Below are 22,993 nucleotides of genomic sequence, written 5' to 3'. Positions count from 1 at the left end.
CTATCATGTTTTTGACTTTTTTAGATCATGTCTTTGTTTTCATATCATGTTATTGTTTTTATATCATGTCTTGTTGTATCATGTTATTGTTTATTAATAAATTTATATATTATTTTCAAAAAAATTCATTGTGGGATACTTTATATACCATGGAAAGAATTTACATGCATATAAAAATATGTCAAATAAAATTTGCAGGCATTCTTGAATATAATAAATGTCTAAAAAATCTAAATCATAATTTAAAAAGTTCTAAAACACTTAAAATAAATAAGTCTCCTAAGGAGTTTTCTCCAGATAAAACCTTATGTTCAAGATTTGCTTTGTCTTTTGTTAGTTATCTTTATCCTTAGATGCTTGACTTAAAAACTCATAATTCAGAGTATACTAATTTCTTCCACAATTTGTCAAGTTACAGTGGATGAAATAGAGCTATATTTTCTCAATAGTGTGCTTTTAGAGGTAGCCATAGTTAAACAGATACATACAAACATAAAACGCTACCTTAAAGAATGCTTTTTTTTCTTTTTTTAAAATATATTTTATTGATTTTTTACAGAGAGGAAGGGAGAGAGACAGAGAGTCAGAAACATCGATGAGAGAGAAACATCGATCAGCTGCCTCCTGCACATCTCCCACTGGGGATATGCCCGCAACCCAGGTACATGCCCCTGACCGGAATCAAACCCGGGACCTCTCAGTCCGCAGGCAGACGCTCCATCCACTGAGCCAAACCGGCTTCGGCAAGAATGCTTTTTCTTTAAAGGCCTCCTACTCTGGAAAAAATTGTTCTTCAACAGTAGATCTCTTCAAAGTATTCATACACTCAGGAAATTCACAACTGCTTCTCTGTCTGAGTCACAACTTTTTAAAAAATATATATTTCTTTATTGATTTCAGAGAGGAAGGGAGAAGGAGAGAGAGATGGAAACATCAATGATGAGAATCATTGATCGGCTGCCTCCTGCACGCCCCCTACTGGGGATCAAGCCCGAAACTCAGGTATGTGCCCTAGGCTGAAATCGAACCCGGGACCCCTCAGTCTGCAGGCTGACGCTCTATCCACTGAGCCAAGTCGGCTAAGGCAGTCACAACATTCAAAGTAGGCTTTACCTTCCTAGGCCTTGGTATGTCAAATGCAAGATAGGTATTTTTAATGTAAATAGCAAGAAATAGATTAAAAAATAAAACCCAAACTTTAAAAATTTTGCTGCTAGCCCTGCCTGGTTTGGCTCAGTGGATAGAGCATCGGCCTGTGGACTGAAAGGTCCCAGGTTCGATTCCAGTCAAGGGCATGTACCTTGGTTGCGGGCACATCCCCAGTGGGGGGTGTACAGGAGGCAGCTGATCGATGTTTCTCTCTCATTGATGTTTCTAACTCTCTATCCCTCTCCCTTCCTCTCTGTAAAAAATCAATAAAAAATATATTTAAAAAATTTTGCTGCTATATTGTAGCTGCTACCCCTATAGTCTTTATTAAAAAATCAAAATGAACCTCCAAAAAAGAACAGGAAATTCCTTTTCTCTGCCCGTCAACCACTGCTATCCCCATTTATGGCCTTTAAAAATATAAGTGAATTAATTTTACCCTAGACCCATGCAGAATTTGGGTTATTATACAGTTACCATCTCAGAAAGGTGCAGAATGGAAGACTGTATGCATGCCTCTCTCCCCAAATTAGATGATTCCTAAAAGCATCTTCACTTCCCCTGTTCAGGCAGAGATCCAGAAGACAAAAGAGTTTCAAAAATATCTCTGGCTGTGGTGTGGACAAGGAATAGAACTTAAATATTTTAACATCTAGTCCTGGGTCTCTTCCCTCTCACCAACTATCTTTATTAGGAATTGTTTATTTGTTTGTTTACTAGAGGCCCGATGCACAAAATTCATGCAAGGGGCTCAGCCCTCGCAGCCACAGTGGCTTGCCTAGGCCCTCACAGCCCTGGCTTCGTCCGGAAGGTCATCCAGAAGGATGTCCAGAAGGTTGTTCGGCTGTCCGGTCTAATTAGCATATTATGCTTTTATTACTATAGATTTATTTATTTTTAGAGAGAGACAGGAAGGGGAGAGAGAAAGAAAGAGGAACATCGATTTATTGTTCCATTTATTTATGCATTCATTGGTTGATTCTTGTATGTGCCCTTACCAGGGATTAACCTTGAAACCTTGGCATATCAGGATGACGCTCTAATCAACTGAGCTACTTGGCAAAGGCCTTTTAGAAATTTTTAAAAATTACTAAAATTGAAAGGCAATATAAAGTAAATATTTTAGCTAATAAGAGCAGAGAGAATATAACCATTGATAATCTGTTTTATAAAGTATAATTCTAAAATAGTCAGCAAGTGATTGTTGAAAATTATATGTTTGCAAAAATAATTTTAATATTATATTTGTTTCTTTTCAGAGACAAATTTTTCAAAGATTTCTATAAAACACCCCTTTTTTTTTAACCTAATGCTTTAAAAAATATATATCAGAAATTTGAAAAAGTTAGCTAACCAAAATTCTTCATGATAATTAGCCAATTTTAAAACTAAAATTCCAGATCACAGAATGTTAGAAATTAAAAATTTACAATGGTATTTTTGACAAAGCACCATATTAGATTCTAACATGAGAATTTATTTCCCCTCATATTCTGTAAAATAATCCTAGAAAGGAGTAGAAAGATGACTTCTATTTGAGAAAGTTATTTACAATTGGTTAATTTTAATAGGTCATTCTACTTGGGGACCCTTTAGTTTGCCTTTTTTTCTTCATTTTTCTATCATTTTGTTTATGCTAGAAAATTGTATTTAAAGTTATTTTAAGAATTTAAATTGTATTTAAAGTTACATAAAATAGCATTCTTCCTAAAGGGATGTGTAAAATATGTAAAAATTAACTTTATTTTCTTGAGAAAAGATTTTCATATTTTCTTTATTTTGTGGTTTAGTATATCATATTTATAAATTATATATAGTGGATATATATTTTATGATATACAATTTCTTTGGTACATTTTATATGTATTAATATTTTCATAGCTAAATTATTAGGACTCTTTTGATCAAGGAGTTCTCATAAATCTTCCAAAAGTGATTAAACATATCTTTGGAAAGAATCTACTTTCAGAATATATGTAAACAGAAAACAAATTTCAATCTTAAAAAAAATTATCTTTGTGTTTTTAAAATAAATGTTACCATATGTATTAAAAACTACTGATATTTAATAGGAGGAATAGTTTATATAAGTTATAACATAAGTTTTTAAATTGGAATTTATATTCTCTAGTCTTAATTAAAGAAAGTAAGAAATAAGTGCAGGATTAGAAAAATACGGCCTTTAATTTTACATGTGTTGAGGGCATTTTTCACATATTTATTTTGGATTTAGTGGTATGGTCCTCTTTTAGGCTTACAATGTCTGAGGCTTAAGTTTAATGCTCTTCAAATCAACCTCATTTTAAAGAATCTTGAAAGTAACTTCCTGCTCCATTACTATGAAGCACCTGCATATCATAGACATTATTTATTTAATTTTTTCAAATATAGATGGTAACTTTCTTTTTGACACTCAACATATCTCTTTTTTATTTATAATACTCCCATTAATATAAGTGTAAACTTAGTAATATATGCAGGGAACTATGAAAATCAGAATCTGCAGGCCCTTTCTAAATCAGGTTCACATTAAAGATTAGTTTAATTTGAACTCTGTGTTTGGGTGTTTTTTTTAGTAAAGCATGTATTACATTAGTACAGAAATGTCTCAAAAGCCATTCCAGTTTAACTTGGAAATGTGTATGTCAAACAGAACATTATTTAACTTGAGGGGGAAAGGGATCAAGAGCAGAGGTTAAGGTATATAGTGGTCTCATGTAATATTTCAAAGTCCACATTTTGTCAGAGTGGACATAAAATCTAGATTTGAAAGCAGAAAAACCCCAGTATAATTTTGCACTTTTCTAAGTCTATTTTCCCATCTTACTATTTCCTCTGGGCATCAGCTGTTCATGCTGGTGATATATTCTTATAGAAGAGATCCAGGTTCTGCTTTTGTCTCTTGAGCCTTTTTATTTAAGTTCACCACTTGTTACAAACAGTCACAGAGCTTCGAAAAGTGAAATATTAAAATGTCAGCTTTGCTTTTTCAAGTTGGATATTTACTGATGAAAAGCAATAAAATATCTGAGGAAATGTGAGAGAATGTATGTCCACTATACCTGTAACATAATAAGCCTAAAGTTGTTGATCATCAGAAGACTGTCATTTTAGAAATGTGTTAAGTTTTTATGTTGTATAGATAGATGGAATAAGGGAATGAACATGAGCAAAGGCAATGGAGATCCATTCATAGACATAAAACATAAAGTGGTGTCCCTCCTTTGCTGACACCCTTCAACATCTTTCCACTACCTACAAAATTAAAGGCACACTTCTTTAAAAAGGCCCAGAAGGCATTCTGTGGCCCAGCAGCTAAATGCCTCTCCAGCTTCCTTTCCCACCAATCTCTATCCCAGATTTTGTTAAATAGCCTCCAAGGGTACATTCCAGGCCATTTCTTGCCTTTACCCATGCTGTTTACTCTGCTGGAATGCCTTTCCATGCACCTCCCCCAATTTGCATGGGTAACTCTTGCTTATCCCTTAAGATTCAGCTCAGGTGTTACCTCCTTTAAAAAAACTTTCTCTGGGACACCCCTAGTCTCTTATCCCAGGATGAGTTAGGTGCCTTTCTTCTCACATAGCATTCTGTTAAACCCCATGCACTTACCACATAATATTTTAATTATCTGTCTATATGCCTGTCACATATAAATGTCATGAAGGCAGAAACGACTTTTATTCATTCATTTATTTCTCTGGTGCCTGCTGCATAATAGATGCTCAATTAATGTTCAACAAATAAATGAACATACTAAAGAGTAAGAAGAAAAAGGAAACTGAGTAGATGCTAAAGAGATAGAGGAAAAATCAGGCAAGTAAGGAATCAGCAAACCCAAGAGAAGATTTTTAAGAAGCAACCAATGAGAACTAAAGCAAGCCACTGGATTTGACAATGGATGTTTGCATGTTGAGAGGAAAGAGCTAGTGCAAATGAAGAAATTAATTATGCATGACAACAGCTGACCAGACAAGAAAGGTCCTGGAAAGGGGGTTCTCAATGTGGGGATTCCCACTCTCTTCCTTGGTCCTCACAATTATTCCCTCTACAGAAACACCCTTTCTTTCCCATCATACTCTTTCTTCAAACCAAGCTATTTTCACTTGTACTTCCTCCACTGAAGCCTTCCTGGAATACCTCAGACTGCATTCACGTATTCCTTCCCTTTAAAAATGTTTATTATGAAGTCTCGCACACTGAAGTATTTTTTAAATGTTTCTTCTGGTCTCCCCAGCTGGGTTTTAAAGTTCCTTGAAGAAGAACATTGTCTTATTCTTTTTTGTCTCTCTTTCAAACCTTTACAGGTACATGTAGGCACTTAACAAATACATAAAAGTACAAAAGTACCAGGCTAATAGAATGTTAATACACATCACCTGAAAAACAAAAGATTGCGCTAATTTTTAAAAATGTAATACAGATCAGTTTTAAATCTTATTTTGGTCTGAAGAGTTTTCATGCCTCTTATGTCTGTCCCCAGCCAAATTAAATTACTATCTTTTTACCTCCTGCCTTGCTTTCCCATCTTTTTCTAGTGCTCTGGTATCCTTAGATTAAGAAATCGCAAAATTCTGCCTGAAGCAAATATTCCCAAAAACATATTTATAGGAGTACATAATATAAGGTACTGTTTTTATCTTGGCTATCTAACCTTCCACAAATCTCACTGATTTATTTTTATTTTCTTTAGTGTCTGATTTTTTAACTCTTAATTTGGGTAAGTGTTCATTTTTATAACAAGTTCAATAAAACTAAAAGATTAAACTACAAAATGAAACTTTCAAAAATAATGTCATTTTCCAGAGTTGATGACTCTGTCTATAGATGATCCCTGCCCCCTTCGCTAGTCAGTTCCTTACTTAGAACTGGGGGTGAGAGAGAGTTTAATTATTTTCTTTGTATGTTCTTTTGAAGGAGGAAGACAGAACATAGGTGTTTGATACATGGAATTGTTTCCTAAGGTAGCTTCAGCTACCTATTTAGGGCAACTTGAGTTTGACTCTGGTTTTTCTATGAACTACAATGGCATCTACAGTTCTATATTCATTCATTTTTCTGTCATTTCAAAAAAACTGACTGTCCACACTGATCAAAGCTGTTGTAGCCCTGGCCAGTGTAGCTCAATGGTTAGAGTGTTGGCCTGGGCACTGAAGGGTCATGGGTTCAATACCTGGTCAAGGGTATGTACTTAGGTTGCAGGTTCAATCCCTGGCCCCAGTTGGGGTGTGTGTACAGGAGATGACCAACTGATGTGTCTCTCTCACATTGATGTTTCTCTCTCCCCCTTCCCTTCCTTCATTCCACTCTCCCTAAAAAAAATTCAATGGAAAAAAAACATCTTTGGGAGAGAGACAAAATGGCATTGGAATAGATGGTCATGTCCTGAGCCTTTTCCTGGAGCAGATAGAATGAGCAACTAAATAGAATAACATCCACCCTGAATTGGCAAAGCAGACACAGTTAGTGAGACAATTCACAGCCAGGAAGGGCAGAGGACACCTGGAGAAATAGTAAAATCAGGGATCTGGGCTTGAGAGAACTGTGAGACCTCTGAGCCCAGAGGATCAAAGGGAAACCGCGTGTTACCGAGGCCGTGTCCCTTGGGACAGGCATAGTGTCTTACTGTGGAAAGAAGGTCTGCAGGACTTCTGGCAGCAGGGGGTTCTAGATCTGGGTCCACAGCCAAGAGAGACTGAGCCCAGAGAGGGCAGCCTGGACAGCTGCCCAGGCCGTGCCGTGGCAGGAGGAGAGGGGCTCACACTGGTGCAGCTCTTTCCCTCTTTTTGGTCTTTGCTTTTGTTCAATGAACCTAGTTCATAGGATCTTTCAAATACAGACACTCACCCAGGGCTGAGGTGCGTGTGGAGGTGCGGACTTGTGGAGTCTGGGGAGAGGCTGGGAGAGGAGAGGGTTGGGAAGAGGTGGCCGCAAGTCTGGTACTGAGTCATACCTAACGTGCCGGACCTAGGAAGCCACTTTCTCCTGAAGAGATAGCCCCTCCCTGCAATCTCCAGGCAACCAATATAGCCACACACAGACTACACCCCGAGTGAAACAAAGGATACAAAAAAAAAATCTGAATAATCCCTCAGAGCCCACAGGGACTTGCCTAAAGAGAGGCCTTCAGTCCAGCAACAGGAAATTGAGAAGCGGCAGGCAGTACAGAAGAGTGAGAATCTTAAACCAGCCCTCATTTTTATTTTTTATTATTATTTTGTTATCTCTTTTTTCTTTTTTCTATATTCTCCTTTTTTTCATTTGTTTCTTTATTTCTATTTCTTTTTGCATTATTTTTTCATCATTCTAATTTTTTAATTTTATCCTACTTTTAAAAATTATTTATTTATTATTTATTTTTTTTCTTCTCTTTCTTCTTATCCACTCATCCTCTTCCTGCTTCCTCTATACTGAACTGAGGTCCTCCCCATATTCATCCAATTCCTTAACCTTATTTTCTGTACATAAGATTCTGCCCCCACCCTCTTTACTGGGTATTTGGTATTTGTATGTTTTGGTTTATCTGTTTGTTCTCTGGTGTTTTCTCCCCATATATATATTTTTAGCTTTTACTTCCTTTTTCTTCTTTTCCTTTTCTCTCATACTATTTTTTCTCTCTTTGATATCATTTGTGCTCTCTTCTCTTTCTCCTAATTCTCTTTTCTCTGGTGGTCACTTATATTGCGGTTATTGGTGTCATGAACACATTCATGTTTTGTTCCCTTTGTGTCATGTCTTGTCGAGGTGAATTTTATCCTGTTTGGCCAGTGTGGTAGAGAGCGAGCCACATAACCTGACACCCAGAGAGAAAACTCCATCCATGAATGGGTCAATAACACTCCAGACCCAACTACAGAGGCAGGAAGAATGCAGCAGTGAGGGAGAGAGCATGAGTAAGTGAGGGAGCAAAAGAGGAGTATGTGGACGTGTGGGGTGTGAGTGTGTGTGTGTGAGTGAGGCACAGTTAGATCCCTCAGGACCTTCAGGGGCAGACTGACCGGGCTTGCCTAACCAGGCAGCCTCTGCTACTGTTGCAAACAGTACCAGGGCAGCTGGCTCTTCCACAGAGGCTTCGCCTTTTTGAAGGGGAGAGCTGCTGTTACTGGGAGCTCAGTCTCACCTCCACCCAGGGTGCTCTCAGATAACACCCAGGACTTTACAGCCACCCCCGCCAGAGACTTGCTGCCTCGGCTGTGGTCTCACAGTCACCGAGACTCCAGCCACCCTGGGCATGGGCTCCTGTGAGTTCCAAAATGCGCTCCACATTGCTGGCCCAATGCTTTAGCCCAGGGCACCATGACCACATGAGCAGCCTGCCCCCTTCTGAGGAACAGCAGCCCTGCGAGCAGCCTGCCCCAGTCCAAGGAGCAGCAGCTTCATGTGGCCTGCCCACATCTGAGGAGCAGCAGCGCACCCCTGCCCAAGGAGCAGCAGCCGCATGCAGCCTGTACCTGTCCAAGGAGCAGCAGTCCTGTGAGCAGCCCGCCCCCACTGGAGGAGCCTGCCCCTGTCCAAGGAGCAGCAGCCTCATACGCAGCCCACCCCCATCAGAGGAGAGGCAGCCCCACATGGCCCACCCCTACCTGAGGAGCAGCAGCCCCGTGAGCAGCCCACCCCAGTGCAAGGAGTGGAAGCCCTGCACAGCCCGCCCTCATCCGAGGAGAGGCAGCCTCACGTGGCCTGCCCCCATCCAAGGAGAAGCAGCCTTCCTAGCAGCCTGCACCAGTCCAAGGAGTGGCAAACCCACACAGATTGCCCCCGTCCGAGGAGCAGCAGCCACGCAGCCCGCCCACGTCCAAGGCGCAGCAGCCATACACAGCCTGCCCTCATCCAAAGAGCAGTAGCCTCATGAGCAGCTCGCCCCTGTCAGAGGAGCAGCAACTGCGTGAGCAGCCTGCCCCTGCCAGCCAGAGGAGCACCACTGCTGCAAGCAGCACCCACCAGAGGAGCCACCACTAACTGAGGAGCAGCTGCTGCCATGACCGCCCAAGGAGCAGCTGCTACCCGAGGCGCTGCTGCCTGCCAAGGAGAAGCCCCTGCATGACTCAACACCTAGATCTTTCAGTGAGAGCAAAAATGAGGAGACAAAGAAACACCCAAAGGAAAGAAAAGGAGGCATCACCAGAAAAGCAGCTAAGTGAAACGGAGGCATGCAATATGTCAGAAGAATTCAGGATAAGGGTTATACACTTCACAAAACAGATGGATAAAAAAAAAATCAACAATTTATGTAAGAATCAAAAAGAAATAAAGAGTGATATAGCTGCAATAAAAAACACCATGGAAAGTTTCAACAGTAGACTAGGAGAAGCAGAGGACCAAATTAGCAAATTAGAAGACAGGGAAGCAAAACACACCTAAACTGAACTGCAATTGGAGAAAAATATTAAGACAGGAGGAGAGCCTCAGGGAGCTTTGGGACAACATGAAATGAAGCAACATACAAATAATAGGGGTGCCAGAATGACAGGAAGAGGAACAAGTGTTAGAAAACCTGTTTGACTAAATAATGTCAGAAAAATTCCCTGATGTGGGAAAGAAAAAAAAATCACACAAGCACAGAGAGTCCCAAACAAGATGAACCTGAAAAGACCCACACCAAGACACATCATAATTACGATGGCAAATGTTCAGGACAAAGAGAGAATCTTAAAGGCTGCAAGAGAGAGACAAAAAGTTACATACAAAGGATCTCCCATTAGATTATCAAATGATTTCTCAACAGAAACACATCAGGCCAGACAGGAATGGAAGGAAATTTACAAAGTGATGCAAAGCAAGGGACTGAATCCAAGAATACTCTATCCAGCAAGGCTATCATTCAAAACTGAAGGGGAAATAAGGGGCTTCACAGACAAAAAAAGGCTAAGGGTGTTTATCACTACCAAGCCAGCAATTCAAGAAATGCTAAAGGGACTGGTGTAAAAAGAAAAAAGGAAGAAGGAACACAGGCACAAAAAATAAAATGGCTACAAACAAGTACCTATCATAATAAATTTAAATGTAAACAGACTAAATGCCCCAATCAAAAGATATTGAGTGGCTAAATGAATAAAAAAACATGATATATATATATATATATTCTGTCTACAAGAGATTCACCTCAGAACAAGGGACTCACACAGACTGACAGTGAAGGGATTAAAAAATATCTTTCAGGCAAATGGAAATGAAAAAAGAAAACAAAAACTGGGGTAACAATACTTATATCTGACAAAATAGACCTCAAAGTAAAGGCCATCACAAGAGATAAAAAAAGGCCAATTCATAATACTAAAGGGATTGATACAAAAAGAGGATATAACCCTGGTAAACATATATGCACCCAATGCAGGAGCACCCAAAAATACATTTAAAAAAAAAACTCCTGGAAGATATCAAGGGAGAGATCAACAACAATACAATCATAGTAGGGGACATTAATACCCTATTGACGTCATAGGATAAACCCTCTAGACAAAAAAATCAGCAAAGAAACAGCAATCCTAAATGACTCACTAGATCAGATGGACTTAATTGACATCTTCAGAACATTTCACCCTAAAGCCATGGAATATACGTTCTTCTCAAGTGCACATGAGACATTTTCAAAGATAGATCACATATTGGGTCACAGGCAAAGTCTCTCCAAATTCAAGAAGATTGAAATCATATCAAGCATCTTCTCAGACCACAATGGCATAATATTAGAAATAAACTACAATAAAAACAATTTAAAAATTCAAACACTTGGAAGCTGAATAGCATGCTATTAAACAATGATTGGGTTACCAAAGAGATCGAAGAAGAAATTTAAAACATCCTGGAAATGAATGACAATAAAAACACAACAATCCGGCGTGACCACACCGGCCAGGGCTGGGGGCGCACACCCTGTGGCACAGCCAGTCCCCGCGGCAGCTCCTCCTGGCACGGACTGTGTGCACCTCGCCTTCCAGGCAAATTCGGGCTGGAGCACGGCGGGGAGCAGCAGGTTTCTTTCCGATCAGTTGGACAGATCAGCATAGAGTCCAAGAATGAATGTTCATCATGGCAGTGAGAGTGACAGGTTATTGCTGCAGGAGGCCAGCTGCCTAATGGATGAAACCTCGGCTGCAGCCCAAGAAAAAGAAACTAGTAGCCTGACTTCTTCTGGTCTTCAAAATCTTGCTTATCCGCTAACTCCCAGGAGTGATGACGTTTCATTGGACTATGCCTCTCAGCCAGCAAGTCTCCAATTCCCTCACATAATGCCACTTCCTGAAGACAGCAAAGGCTCTTGCTTCCCAAGTGGGAATAAACGAAGCTATGAACCTTTTATTGCTCCAGAACAATTTGGAAACAGCACTATGGGCTTTGGCAGTAACGTTCATTCCCAGGCGCCAAAGAAAGTGACACTTCTTGTAGACGGCACACATTTTGTGGTGAATCCACAAATTTTCACTGCTCACCTGGATACCATGTTGGGAAGGATGTTTGGACCAGAAAGAGAGTACAACTTCACACGGCCCAACAAGAAGGGGAGTATGAGATTGCCGAAGGAATCAGTGCAACTGTCTTTCAATTGTCCTGATGGCATCTCTATCCCAGACCTTAGAGATACCTGTGATTATCTCTGCATTAACTTTGACTTCAACACTATCCGATGTCAAGATCTGAGTGCTTTATTGCATGAACAAGCAGTTTGATCACTACCTCGAAGAACTGATCCTGCCCATCATGGTGGGCTGTGCCAAGAAAGGGGAGCGAGAGTGCCACATCGTTGTGCTGGCCAATGAGGATTCTGTGGACTGGGATGAAGACCACCCCCCACCCATGGGAGAGGAATATTTCCAAATTCTTTATAGTTCCAAGCTCTACAGATTCTTCAAGTATATTGAGAATCGGGATGTTGCTAAAACAGTGTTAAAGGAACAGGGCCTGAAAAACATTCCCATTGGAATTGAAGGTTACCTTACCTGTAAAGAAAAAATTAAGAGAAGACCTGGTGGCCGATCTGAAGTCATCTATAATTATGTGCAGCGCCCTTTTATCCAGATGTCATGGGAAAAGGAAGAAGGAAAGAGTCGCCATGTGGACTTCCAATGTGTTCGGAGCAAATCCCTCACTAATCTGGTAGCTGCTGGAGAAGATGTCTTGGAGGACCTGGAGATATTGATGCATCACCCGCCCCAAATGAATGAACTTGACCGACTAAATGCCCCACTTTCTCAGATGGCTTCTAATGACTTTCAGGATTAGGGCCATCTATGGGTCCACCTCTTGTGAAGCATTTGTCTGGGCTGCCAAAAGCCAGTTCTCCCCATCCTTTCCCTTTCTCTCATAATTAACGTGCATCCTTTTCAGTATAGCTGCACCTCCGCCAGGGATGAGAAAGCACTCACTGGTAATGAAGCTCCCAGCTTTGCAGCAGCCCTGGTAACTTGAAATTTTAGGTCTGGTGCTGTTCACTAAGCCTTTGCATAACTGCAAAGCAGAAAAGGAAGTCAAGACTCCTGTTGCCTCATTTGGAAAAGCAGTTCTGATCCTTTATCTCTGTCTTGGCTTTTGTGTGTTTTGTTTTATACCAGGCACATCACTTAGCAGAGAAGGGACCAAACTTAAAGGAGACAGTCTCTATCTTCTGCAAATAGCACTAATGGCATACTCATTAGAGGTTGATGAAGATGCCATTCCTAGTGGCATCTGTGCCCAGATTGCATCAGGGATGAATGAGGCTCATATTCAAAGTGTCTAAAAGGAAGTTCTTAAGCACTAAAATTCAGTTTTGTTTTTTCATTAAATGCAAGAACAATCCAAAACCACATGGATTCTGTCACAGGAAGGAAAGTGGCATCATAGTGTTGATGGAACCTTAGTGTCACGGTGTTTAGATTAGTCATTTAGAACGAAACTCAAGTAGAAGAACCTCTCCAGATGGGGCCACTCTGATTGTCCTGGCTTGGAATTGGAGAGAAGCCATAGGTCTTCACCCAGGAGCAGCATGTTGCTGTGGATGTGGATGGTGACCTTAGATATGACTTAAAGGCTCCAGATGTGAGCAGACATTTCTCACAAGGGCTCAGTTTCTCAGTAGGAAGACTTGTAAGAGCTCCAGTGAGGGGACGTTTGGGAGAAAGCTTGATGGGGAAGCATTACCTGCTCAGGCTTTGTCCCAATACAGGATTCTTCTTTGTGTATTTTGCCTTGACCGGTTTGGCTCAGTAGATAGAGTGTCGGCCTGCGGACTGAAGGGTCCCAGGTTCGATTCCGGTCAAGGGCATGTACCTTGGTTGCAAGCACATCCCCAGTAGGGGATGTGCAGGAGGCAGCTGAATCAATGTTTTTCTCTGATCAATGTTTCTAACTCTTTATCCCACTCCTTCTCCCTTCCTCTCTGTAAAAAATAAAATAAATAAATAAATAAATAAATTAATTAATTAATTAAAATAAAATATATTTTTTTAAAAATAAAATAGCCCTAACCGGTTTGGCTCAGCAGATAGAGCATCAGCCTGCAGACTCAAGGGTACCAGGTTCGATTCTGGTCAGGGGCATGTACCTTGGTTGCGGGTACATCCCCAGTAGGGAGTGTGCAGGAGGCAGCTGATCGATGTTTCTCTCTCATCGATGTTTCTAACTCTCTATCCCTCTCCCTTCCTCTCTGTAAAAAAATCAATAGAATATATTTTAAAAAAATAAATAAACTTAACTAAGGACGTAAAAGACCTGTATTCAGAAAACTACAGGACACTGAAAAAAGAGATAGAGAAAGACATAAACAGATGTAAGAACATACCATGTTCATGGATTGGTAGAATCAACATCATTAAAATGTCCATACTACCCAAAGCAATCTATAGATTCAATGCACTCCCCATTAAAATAACAACAGCATATTTCACATACCTAAAACAAACTCCAAAAATTCATTTGGAATAAAAAGAGACCCCGAATAGCTGCAGCAACCCTGAGAAAGAAGAACGAAGTAGGTGGGATCTCAATATCAAATATCAAGCTGTATTACAAAGCCACTGTTCTCCAAACTGCCTGGTACTGGCACTAGAACAGACATACAGACCAATGGAATAGAATATAGAACCCAGAAATTGACCCAAGCCATTATGCTCAATATTTGACAAAGGAGGCAAGAGCATACAATGGAGTCAAGACACTCTTCAATAAATGGTATTGGGAAATTTGGACAGATACATGCAAAAAAATGAAACTAGACCACCAACTTACACCATACACAAAAATAAACTCAAAATAGATAAAGGACTTAAACATAAGACGGAAACTATAAAAATACTAGAGGAATCCACAGGCAGCAAAATCTCAGACATATGCCGAAGCAACTTCTTCACCGATACCACTCCTAGGGCAATGTAAACTAAAGAGAAAATAAACAAATGAGACTACATCAAAATAAAAAGCTTTAGCACAGCAAAAGAAACGATCAACAAAACAACAAGAAAGCCCACTGCATGGGAGAACATATTTGCCCATGTTATCACCGATACGGGTTTAATCTCCAACATTTACTGGGAACTCACACAACTTAACAAAAGGAAGATAAACAACCCAATCAAAAAATGGGCAATGGAACTAAGTAGATACTTTTTGAAAGAAGACAGAAGAAAGGCCAAGAGACATATGAAAACACGCTCAAAGTCACTAATCATCCCAGAGATGCAAATCAAAACAACAATGAGGTACCACCTCACACCTGTCAGAATGGCTATCATCAACAAATCAACAAATGACAAGTGTTGGAGAGGATGCAGAGAAAAAGGAACCCTCGTGCACTGCTGATGGGAATGCAGACTGGTGCAGCCACTGTGTAGAACAGTATGGAGTTTCCTCAAAAAACTAAAAATGAAACTCCCATTTGACGCAGTGATCCCACCTTTAGGAATATATCCCAAGAAACTAGAAACACCAATCAGAAAGGATATGTGCACCCCTATGTTCATAGCAGCACAATTCACCATAGCTAAGATCTGGGAACAGCCTAAGTGCCCATCCGTAGATGAGTAGATTAGAAAACTGTGGTACATCTACATGATGGAATATTATGCTGCTGTAAAAAAGAAGGAATTCTTAGCATTTTCAACAGCATGGATGGAACTGGAGAGCATTATGCTAAGTGAAATAAGCCAGTCAGAGAAAGATAAATATCACATGATCTCACTCATTTTTGGAATATAATGAACAACCTAAACTGATGAACAAAAACAGATCCAGAGACAGAGAAGCATCGATCAGACTGTCAAACCTCAAAGGGAAGGTAGGGGAGGGTGAGGGTAAGGGGGAGAGATCAACCAAAGGACTTGTATGCATTTCAAATGATTTTCAAAAAAATGAGAATAATAAAAATTATTCATTATTGCTTTGCTTAATAGATGATTTTTAATAAAAACTGTTTAAAATAATATAAAAAATGTTTCTTATTCAAAAGTTAATTTTGTCCTGCAAGCATTCTGGCCCAAGGAGTTATAATGAAAGCGGAACATAGGAATAAATTTTGTGACCTTGAGTTAGGCAAAGTGTTCTTAGGTATGGCTCTAACTGCAATAGCAACCAAAGAAAAAATATATAAATTAAACTTTTTTTTTTTTAATTTAAAAGTGTTTTTGCTTCCCTTGCCCTAGAACAGTGATGGCAAACCTTTTGAGCTCGGCGTGTCAGCATTTTGAAAAACCCTAACTTAACTCTGGTGCTATGTCACATATAGAAATTTTTTGATATTTGCAACCATAGTAAAACAAAGACTTATATTTTTGATATTTATTTTATATATTTAAATGCCATTTAACAAAGAAAAGTCAACCAAAAAAAATAAGCTCGTGTGTCACCTCTGACACGCGTGTCATAGGTTCGCCATCACTGCCCTAAGAGATGTATCAGCAAACATACTGCTACATGAGATGTTTAAGATTTTGTTGCCTATGGTTTCTTCTAGGATTTTTATGGTTTCATGACTTACATTTAATTCTTTTATCCATTTTGAGATTATTCTTGTGTATGGTGTAAGTTGATGATCTAGTGTCATTTTTTTTGTTTGCACATACCTGTTCAATTTTCCCAATACCTTTTATTGAAGAGACTGTCTTGACTCCATTGTGTGTTCCTGCCTCCTTTGTCAAATACTAATTGAGCATAATGGCTTGGGTCAATTTTCAGGGTCTCTGTTCTGTTCCATTGATCTATATGCCTGTTCTTGTGCCAGTATCAGGCTGTTTTGATCACAGTGGCTTTGTAGTATAATTTGGTATCTGGTATTGTGATCCCTCCTACTTTGTTATTCTTTCTCAAGATTGCTGCTGCTATTCAGGGTCTTTTTGGTTCCATATAAATTTTTGAAGTATTTGTTCTAGATCTGTGAAATATGCCATTGGTATTTTAATAGGAATTAAATCTATACTGCATTGAATCTATAGATTGCTTTGGGCAGTATGAACATTTTAATGATGTTAATTGTACCAATCCATTAACACAATATATTCTTCCACTTGTTTATATCTCCTATCTCTTTTTTTAACATCTTGAGGTTTTCTGCATATAGGTCTTTTACCTCCTTGGTTAAGTTTATTCCTAATACCTTAATTTTTTTGTTGCAATGGTAAATGGGATTGTTTGTTTAGTTTCTCTGTCTGAGAGTTCATTATTGGTGTATAAAGGGAAACAAAAGAGAAAATAAACAAATGGGACTCCATAAAAATAAAAAGCTTCTGCACAGCAAAAGTAACCATCAGCCCTAACGGGTTTGGCTCAGTGGATAGAGCGTTGGCCTGGGGACTGAAGGGTCCCAGGTTCGATTCCGGTCAAGGGCATGTACCTTGGCTGCGGGCACATCCCCAGTAGGGAGTATGCAGGAGGCAGCTGAATCAATGTTTCTCTCTCATTGATGTTTCTAACTCTCTATACCTCTTCCTTTCTCTCTGTGAAAAATAAATAAAATATATATTTTTTAAAAAGTAACCATCAGAAAATGAAAAGGGAGCCCACTGTATAGGAGAAAATATTTTCCAGTGATACATCTGATAAGCAGTTACTTTCCAATGTATATAAGGAACTCATACAACTTAACAAAAGAAGACAAACAATCTAATTTAAAAAAATGGGCAGAGGACCTAACTAGACACCTCTCCAAAGTAGATATACATATGAAAAAATGTTCAAAGTTACTAATCATCAGAGAGATGCATTTGAAATGAGAATGAGGTATCACTCCACAACTGTCAGAATGGCTATGATCATCAAAGCAACAGATGATAAGTGCTGGCGAGGATATGGAGAAAAGGGAACCCTCGTACATTGCTGGTGGGAATGCAGATTGGTACAATCACTATGGAAAACAGAATGGAGTTTCCTCAAAAAATTAAAAATGGAACTTCTATTTGACCCAGTGATTCCACTTCTAGGAATATATCCTAAGAAACCTAAACACCAATCAGAAAGAATAAATGCACCCCTATGTTCATAGCAGTGCAATTTATAATAGCTAAGATTTGGAAACAGTCCAAGTGCCCATCAGTAAATAAATGGATAAAAAGAGCTGTGGTACATTTACACCACGGAATACTCCGCAGCTATAAAAAGAAGAATTTCTTACCCTTTGAGACAGCATTGAGGGACCTGGAGATGATATGCTAAATGAAATAAGTCAATCAGAGAAAGACAACTATCACATGATCTCATATGTAGAATCCAAAATAAACTGATGAATAAAATAGATCCAGAGACATAGAAACATGGAACAGACTGAGGAATCTCAGCGGGAAGTCAGGGTTTGGGGGGTGGATGGGAGAGATTAACCAAAGAACTTATATGCATATATGCATAACCCATGGACACAGACAATAGTGTGGTGAAGGCCTGGGGAGGGGGCAGGTGCTGGGTGGAGGAGTACTAAGGGAGGGAAAAGGCGACACCTATAATATTTTGAACAATAAAGATAAAATTTTAAAACGTTTTTTCTGCAAACAATACCATCAAGAAAGTAATAACACAATCCACAGATTGGGAAAAAATACTTGTAAACCATACATCTGATAAGTAGTTGTACCCATAATACATAAAGAATCCTTATAACTCAAGAGTAGTCAAATTTTTAAATGTGCACATGGTCTAATTAGACCTTTCTCCAAAGAAGATATATGAATGGACAATTAGCAAATAAAAATATTTTCAACATCTTTAACCATTAGGTAAGTACAAATCAAAACCACAATGAGATACCAATTCAGACCCACTAGAAATGCTATAAATAAAAACACAAAGATGGTAAGTGTTGGCAAGGATGTGGAAAATTGGAATCCACACACATTGCTGATGGGAATACAAAATGCTGCCCACATTGGAAAACAATTTGGCAGTTCCTCAAAATGTTAAACAGTTATCATATGAGCTAGCAATTACACTACTAAGTATGTACCCACGAGAAATAAAAATAAGCCACATAAAAATGTGTCTAATAATGTTCATAGCTACATTATTCATAATAGTCAGAGTACAAATAATCCAAGTGTTCGTCTATTGGTAAATGGCTAAACAAAATGTATATCAATACAATAGAATATTAATTTTCAATAAAAAGGAAGAAAATATCAATATGTGCTATACAAGAATGAGCCTTGAAACTTATGCTAAGTGAAAGGAGCCAGGCACAATATGCCACATATATTGTATGATTCTATTTAAATTAAATGCCTGGAAGAGACAAATACAGAAAGTAAATTAATGGTTGCCTGGGGCTAGATAGGGAAGATACAGAGTGATGGGGGGTGATAAAAATGTTCTAAAATTAGACTGCAGTATGGTTGCACAATTCTGAATATACTAAAAGCCAATGAACTGTACACTTTAAATGGTTAAATTATAGTTAGCCATTTTTTAGCAGCTTGCTTGAAATCATATATATAATTTCAAGAAAGCTGCTAAAAAATTAAAGGGCCAACCATCATGATAAGAACACAATAAAGCAAATAATTATCTTAGAAATAGTTTTATAACTAAGTTTTATAACTATAATAATGAACTTATTCAAATGCCAAAATTAACATGGAACATTTTAATAGGATGTTTCTAAATCAAAACAAATGAAAATGGAATTGCCTGAATATTTTTTAAAAATATATAGGAAAGCTATTAAATAAAAGATGTATTTTTTCAATTTTTAATCAGGTATTTGATACAATATAGGCACAGGCAGATAGTAAGGTTATGTAAAAATATACAGGAAAGTTCAAGGGGCTGCTCATTAGTTCTCTTAGATCAGAACCAATTAGAGAGTGCTTAAGAAGTTGACATGCCTTTGGCACAAAATAAACTTCAACATGGCCTTATAATTTGAAAGCTGCCACAGAGTAAATGAGAAATACTATTAGACAGTTCCTGAAGCTCCTGGTAGAATTTTCCCCTCCTGAGATAGTGTGAAATCAACAAACTTGGATTCTCATCCAACAACTGATAGAATCTAAGATACCTTGAGGAAGGAAAAAAAAGGATGATGAAGTCCCTACATTAAGAAAATATTTGAATGGATTTAAAGCCTTAGAAGATTGTTAATAGGACAATGATTAATATAATTTAATTTAACACCCAGTGTATTTCCTTAAAGTAATTATGGTCTCAAATGTAGACAGAAGAAACCTTCATTTCTAAACCTAAATGTTTTACTAAAATCACCTTTGTTAAAATAAAACACAATAAAATCATCTTACTTTTACTCCAGTGATATTTATACATCATAATACCATAATAATTCATTAAAAACCAAGTTATATAAACTTGTAGTATATAAGAAGTAGACAATGGGGGATAAGAACACATATGTAATACCTTAATCAAAACAAAAAAAGAGATGTATACAAGGTGAGCAAAAGTAGGTTTTCAGTAGTGGGTATGTGAAACGGAGTTTATTCTTGTATTATTATTTGTTAATTATTGCATTATTTATTTGTATTACAACTGTAAACCTACTTTTGTCCACCCCTGTATAGTGCTACCTAAAAGTCTATTTGCAAGGGTTTCTCAGCTAGATTTACTATTGCTTCTACTATGAATTATTCATGCTCTAATTCATGTATCCCTTTATTTCCAAAACTTACAGGAAAATAAATGTTGCTAAGTTCAGGAATGTGAAAGTGATACAGACTTTTTTAGGATAGTCATAATGGATCTGTTGATAATCCAGAAGTTGAATATAACCACTATTATAGCCTGGGAAGCACAGGTTATGCCTATAGAGACCCTGCAGAAGAGGCCATAGTCATTGGACCACCTGAGGTAAGGGGTAGAAGGGTGTAAAGTGAGGAAGAGGGAAGAGGAAAGAAGAGGAATTTGGGGAATGGGAAGGGAAGAGGGAGAAAGGAAAAACAGTAATGATAGTGAGTTAAAGAAATTCGAGGCCAAAAGAGAAATACATATATAGGTTAAAATTGCATATATGTAAATAAGCTGTACTGAGCAACTCAAAACTGAAAATGGAGTTGTGATTTCTCAACCAGAAAGTCAAAGAATCACAGGATTTGTTAAATTGGAAAAGGCCTTAGCACATTGTCAGTCTTACTCTTCCTACCAAGCATTGTCAGGGAAGGCACTCAACATCAGAGAAATATAAGGGAAGCCCCAAATCCAGAAAGTCTTATAAAAAATGAAAAAACACACACACTTTAATCTTAGAAATCAACTTCATTCAATGAATTTGTAGAGAAATAACAGGTAAACATAACCAAATATACATAAGTTCCTTTTTATAAAATTTATAAATTATAAAATTTTAAATTTATAAATATATAAATTAATAATTAAATAAATGGTTCACTATATACATAACTGTCAGAGTCCCTGAACTATACAGTTCTAATAAACTGCCTGCTTCATTGTATCATTTAAAGTTGTTTCAGCAAGAGTGTTTTCTTACTTGTTAATTTATTGATTTAATTATATTTAAATATTATTTAACTTATTATTGTTAATTTCATTTTTAATTATTGTCTTTTCTGTGAACTCTAATCCAAGTCAATTCTAAAAGCTGTTTTCAAAAAGTTACGTTTTCCTAATAAGGTAGTGTGCTGGAAAACATTTTCTTTCTTTGAAATTTCATAATTAACCCATCCTACTTTATATTCATGTTCTGTGAATCATTTTAGTAGCTAGTAATATTTTTTCAGAAAGTTGGATTTTTAAAAATGCATATTTTAAAATGTTTAATTTGGTGAATACTATGGGCATTTTTCTTTTAAAGAACAAATTTAAGACATATACTTAAAAAAACCAGGCAGACTTGTAGTTAGGAGAGGTGGATCAGGATTTCAGGAACACCCCCTGCTCAGTTATATTATACATTGGAAAGCACCTTAAATTCTTCTGGACTCAATTTTTTAAAAATATTTTGTAAAATATATTTTTATTGATTTTACAGAGAAAGAAAGGGAGAGAGAGAGAGAAACACACCCTCTACTGGGCATCCAGCCCACAACCGGGCATGTGCCCTGACTGGGAATCAAACCTTGACCTCCTGGTTCATAGGTTGGCATTAAACCACTGAGCCACATCGGCCAGGGCTGGATTGAATTTTTTAATGTAAGATAGACTAAAGTTGTCTGCATCCAATTCTAACTTCAAAATCCTATTATTCTTCAATTCATCTTTTATAAGAAAAGTCAGCAGGAATGTAGAAGGCAACAACCAGACATTCATTTTATAAACAACTTTGCACCTGCAGAGACCTTTCTTTAAAACATGTCACTGATTTTCAGAGACAAGGGCAACCCATTTTCAAAGAAGACTCCCCTCAGTTCTTCTGATAAATTTGTATTTCTTGACTCATAACAGCAAAATTGTCCAAAATGAAAATTAAGACATTTTAAATTACATATGCAGTCAAATCTAACAAATCTTCATGAGACAGTAAGAATTAAGCACTTACTTTTACTTGAAGATCCTCAGAGCTTTCTGTGACATGTACAAAGAAAGCAGCACTGGCAGAGTGTTTGTGACTGCGACGGCCCGTGCATGCTCCGGAGTGTGTCTCCCGATCTGTGCCACGGCCCAGGCAGTGGCAGCCCTAACGTGATCTTCTGGTTCTTCTGACAAGCAGACTGACAACTGGGGCACACCCTGCAGCGCCGATCAACAGAGCAAGTGTTATGAAACCAGAGCAGGATTAAATAGTCTCCCGTGTCTCTCAAACATTAGAAGAAATCATTTGGCCTTGATCCTTTCTTCCTAGATGGTTCAATAAACAAGCACAGCACAGGGGCTGTCATTTTTCAAGTCAATAAAATGACTAGAACTAATTTACCTTAATGATCTGTTACAATCCAACTACTCTACCTCTGCTAGTATTTACTCGCCAAATACAGAAGCATTTAACCAAACAACAGAAGCCACAGATTAGTACGTAGGTAAAACAAGATTCCACTGGGACAAATTTTAAACGCTTAGATTTTAAAACCTTTTATTTTTCTTTGTTAAAATGTTAATTTAGAATACTTTAAAATTGCCTTTTCACTAAGTATAACAGATCTGACAACAAAATAACTACTAGAGATTTGAAATTCAATGAATAATGTGAGCCAGAATTCTATTTAAGTAACATTTAGATGAACTATATTTACTAGAACCTTTCCTACACTGGTAATTAAAGTTCCATTAATTTTGGTCAACTTTTAAATGGTAGTTTTGTCCATTTTAACATGATTGTCAAAGTAGAAAGGATTACTTTTGTTACACAGATAGTGCATGCTTGTATTTTGCACTTTAGGCTTCAGTTTTATCTAAATAAAACAGAATTAACTAAAGGGCCTCAAATACATCTGTTTCTATATCTAAGGAAGAATCAAGTTGCCAAATCAAATTACAATTCCAGATTCTG

General features: G+C 37.9%; 1 protein-coding gene and 1 pseudogene across 2 annotated transcripts in view; one reads left to right on the top strand and one right to left on the bottom strand.

Moving 5' to 3' along the window:
- The first annotated feature begins 11,162 nt into the window (after nucleotides 1-11,162).
- LOC308528378 (BTB/POZ domain-containing protein KCTD20-like) lies at nucleotides 11,163-12,369 on the top strand (annotated as a pseudogene). The gene has a single exon. The product of its transcript is annotated as a BTB/POZ domain-containing protein KCTD20-like (transcript).
- Nucleotides 12,370-12,375: 6 nt separating this feature from the next.
- SPAG6 (sperm associated antigen 6) overlaps nucleotides 12,376-22,993 on the bottom strand; it is a gene marked incomplete at both ends in the record, with an annotated part of 48,644 nt that continues 38,026 nt past the window's right edge. Inside the window, 3 exon segments of the mRNA XM_081106202.1 lie at nucleotides 12,376-12,594; nucleotides 22,046-22,077; nucleotides 22,080-22,236. Coding sequence (XP_080962328.1) covers nucleotides 12,376-12,594; nucleotides 22,046-22,077; nucleotides 22,080-22,236 — 408 coding nt within the window.

The sequence above is a fragment of the Myotis nattereri genome (genome assembly GCF_964212035.1).
Source record: "Myotis nattereri genome assembly, chromosome: 1".
Taxonomy (NCBI): Eukaryota; Metazoa; Chordata; class Mammalia; order Chiroptera; family Vespertilionidae; genus Myotis; species Myotis nattereri.
Note: the sequence above shows the minus strand (reverse complement) of the source record. Positions and strands in the feature narration are given on the sequence as shown.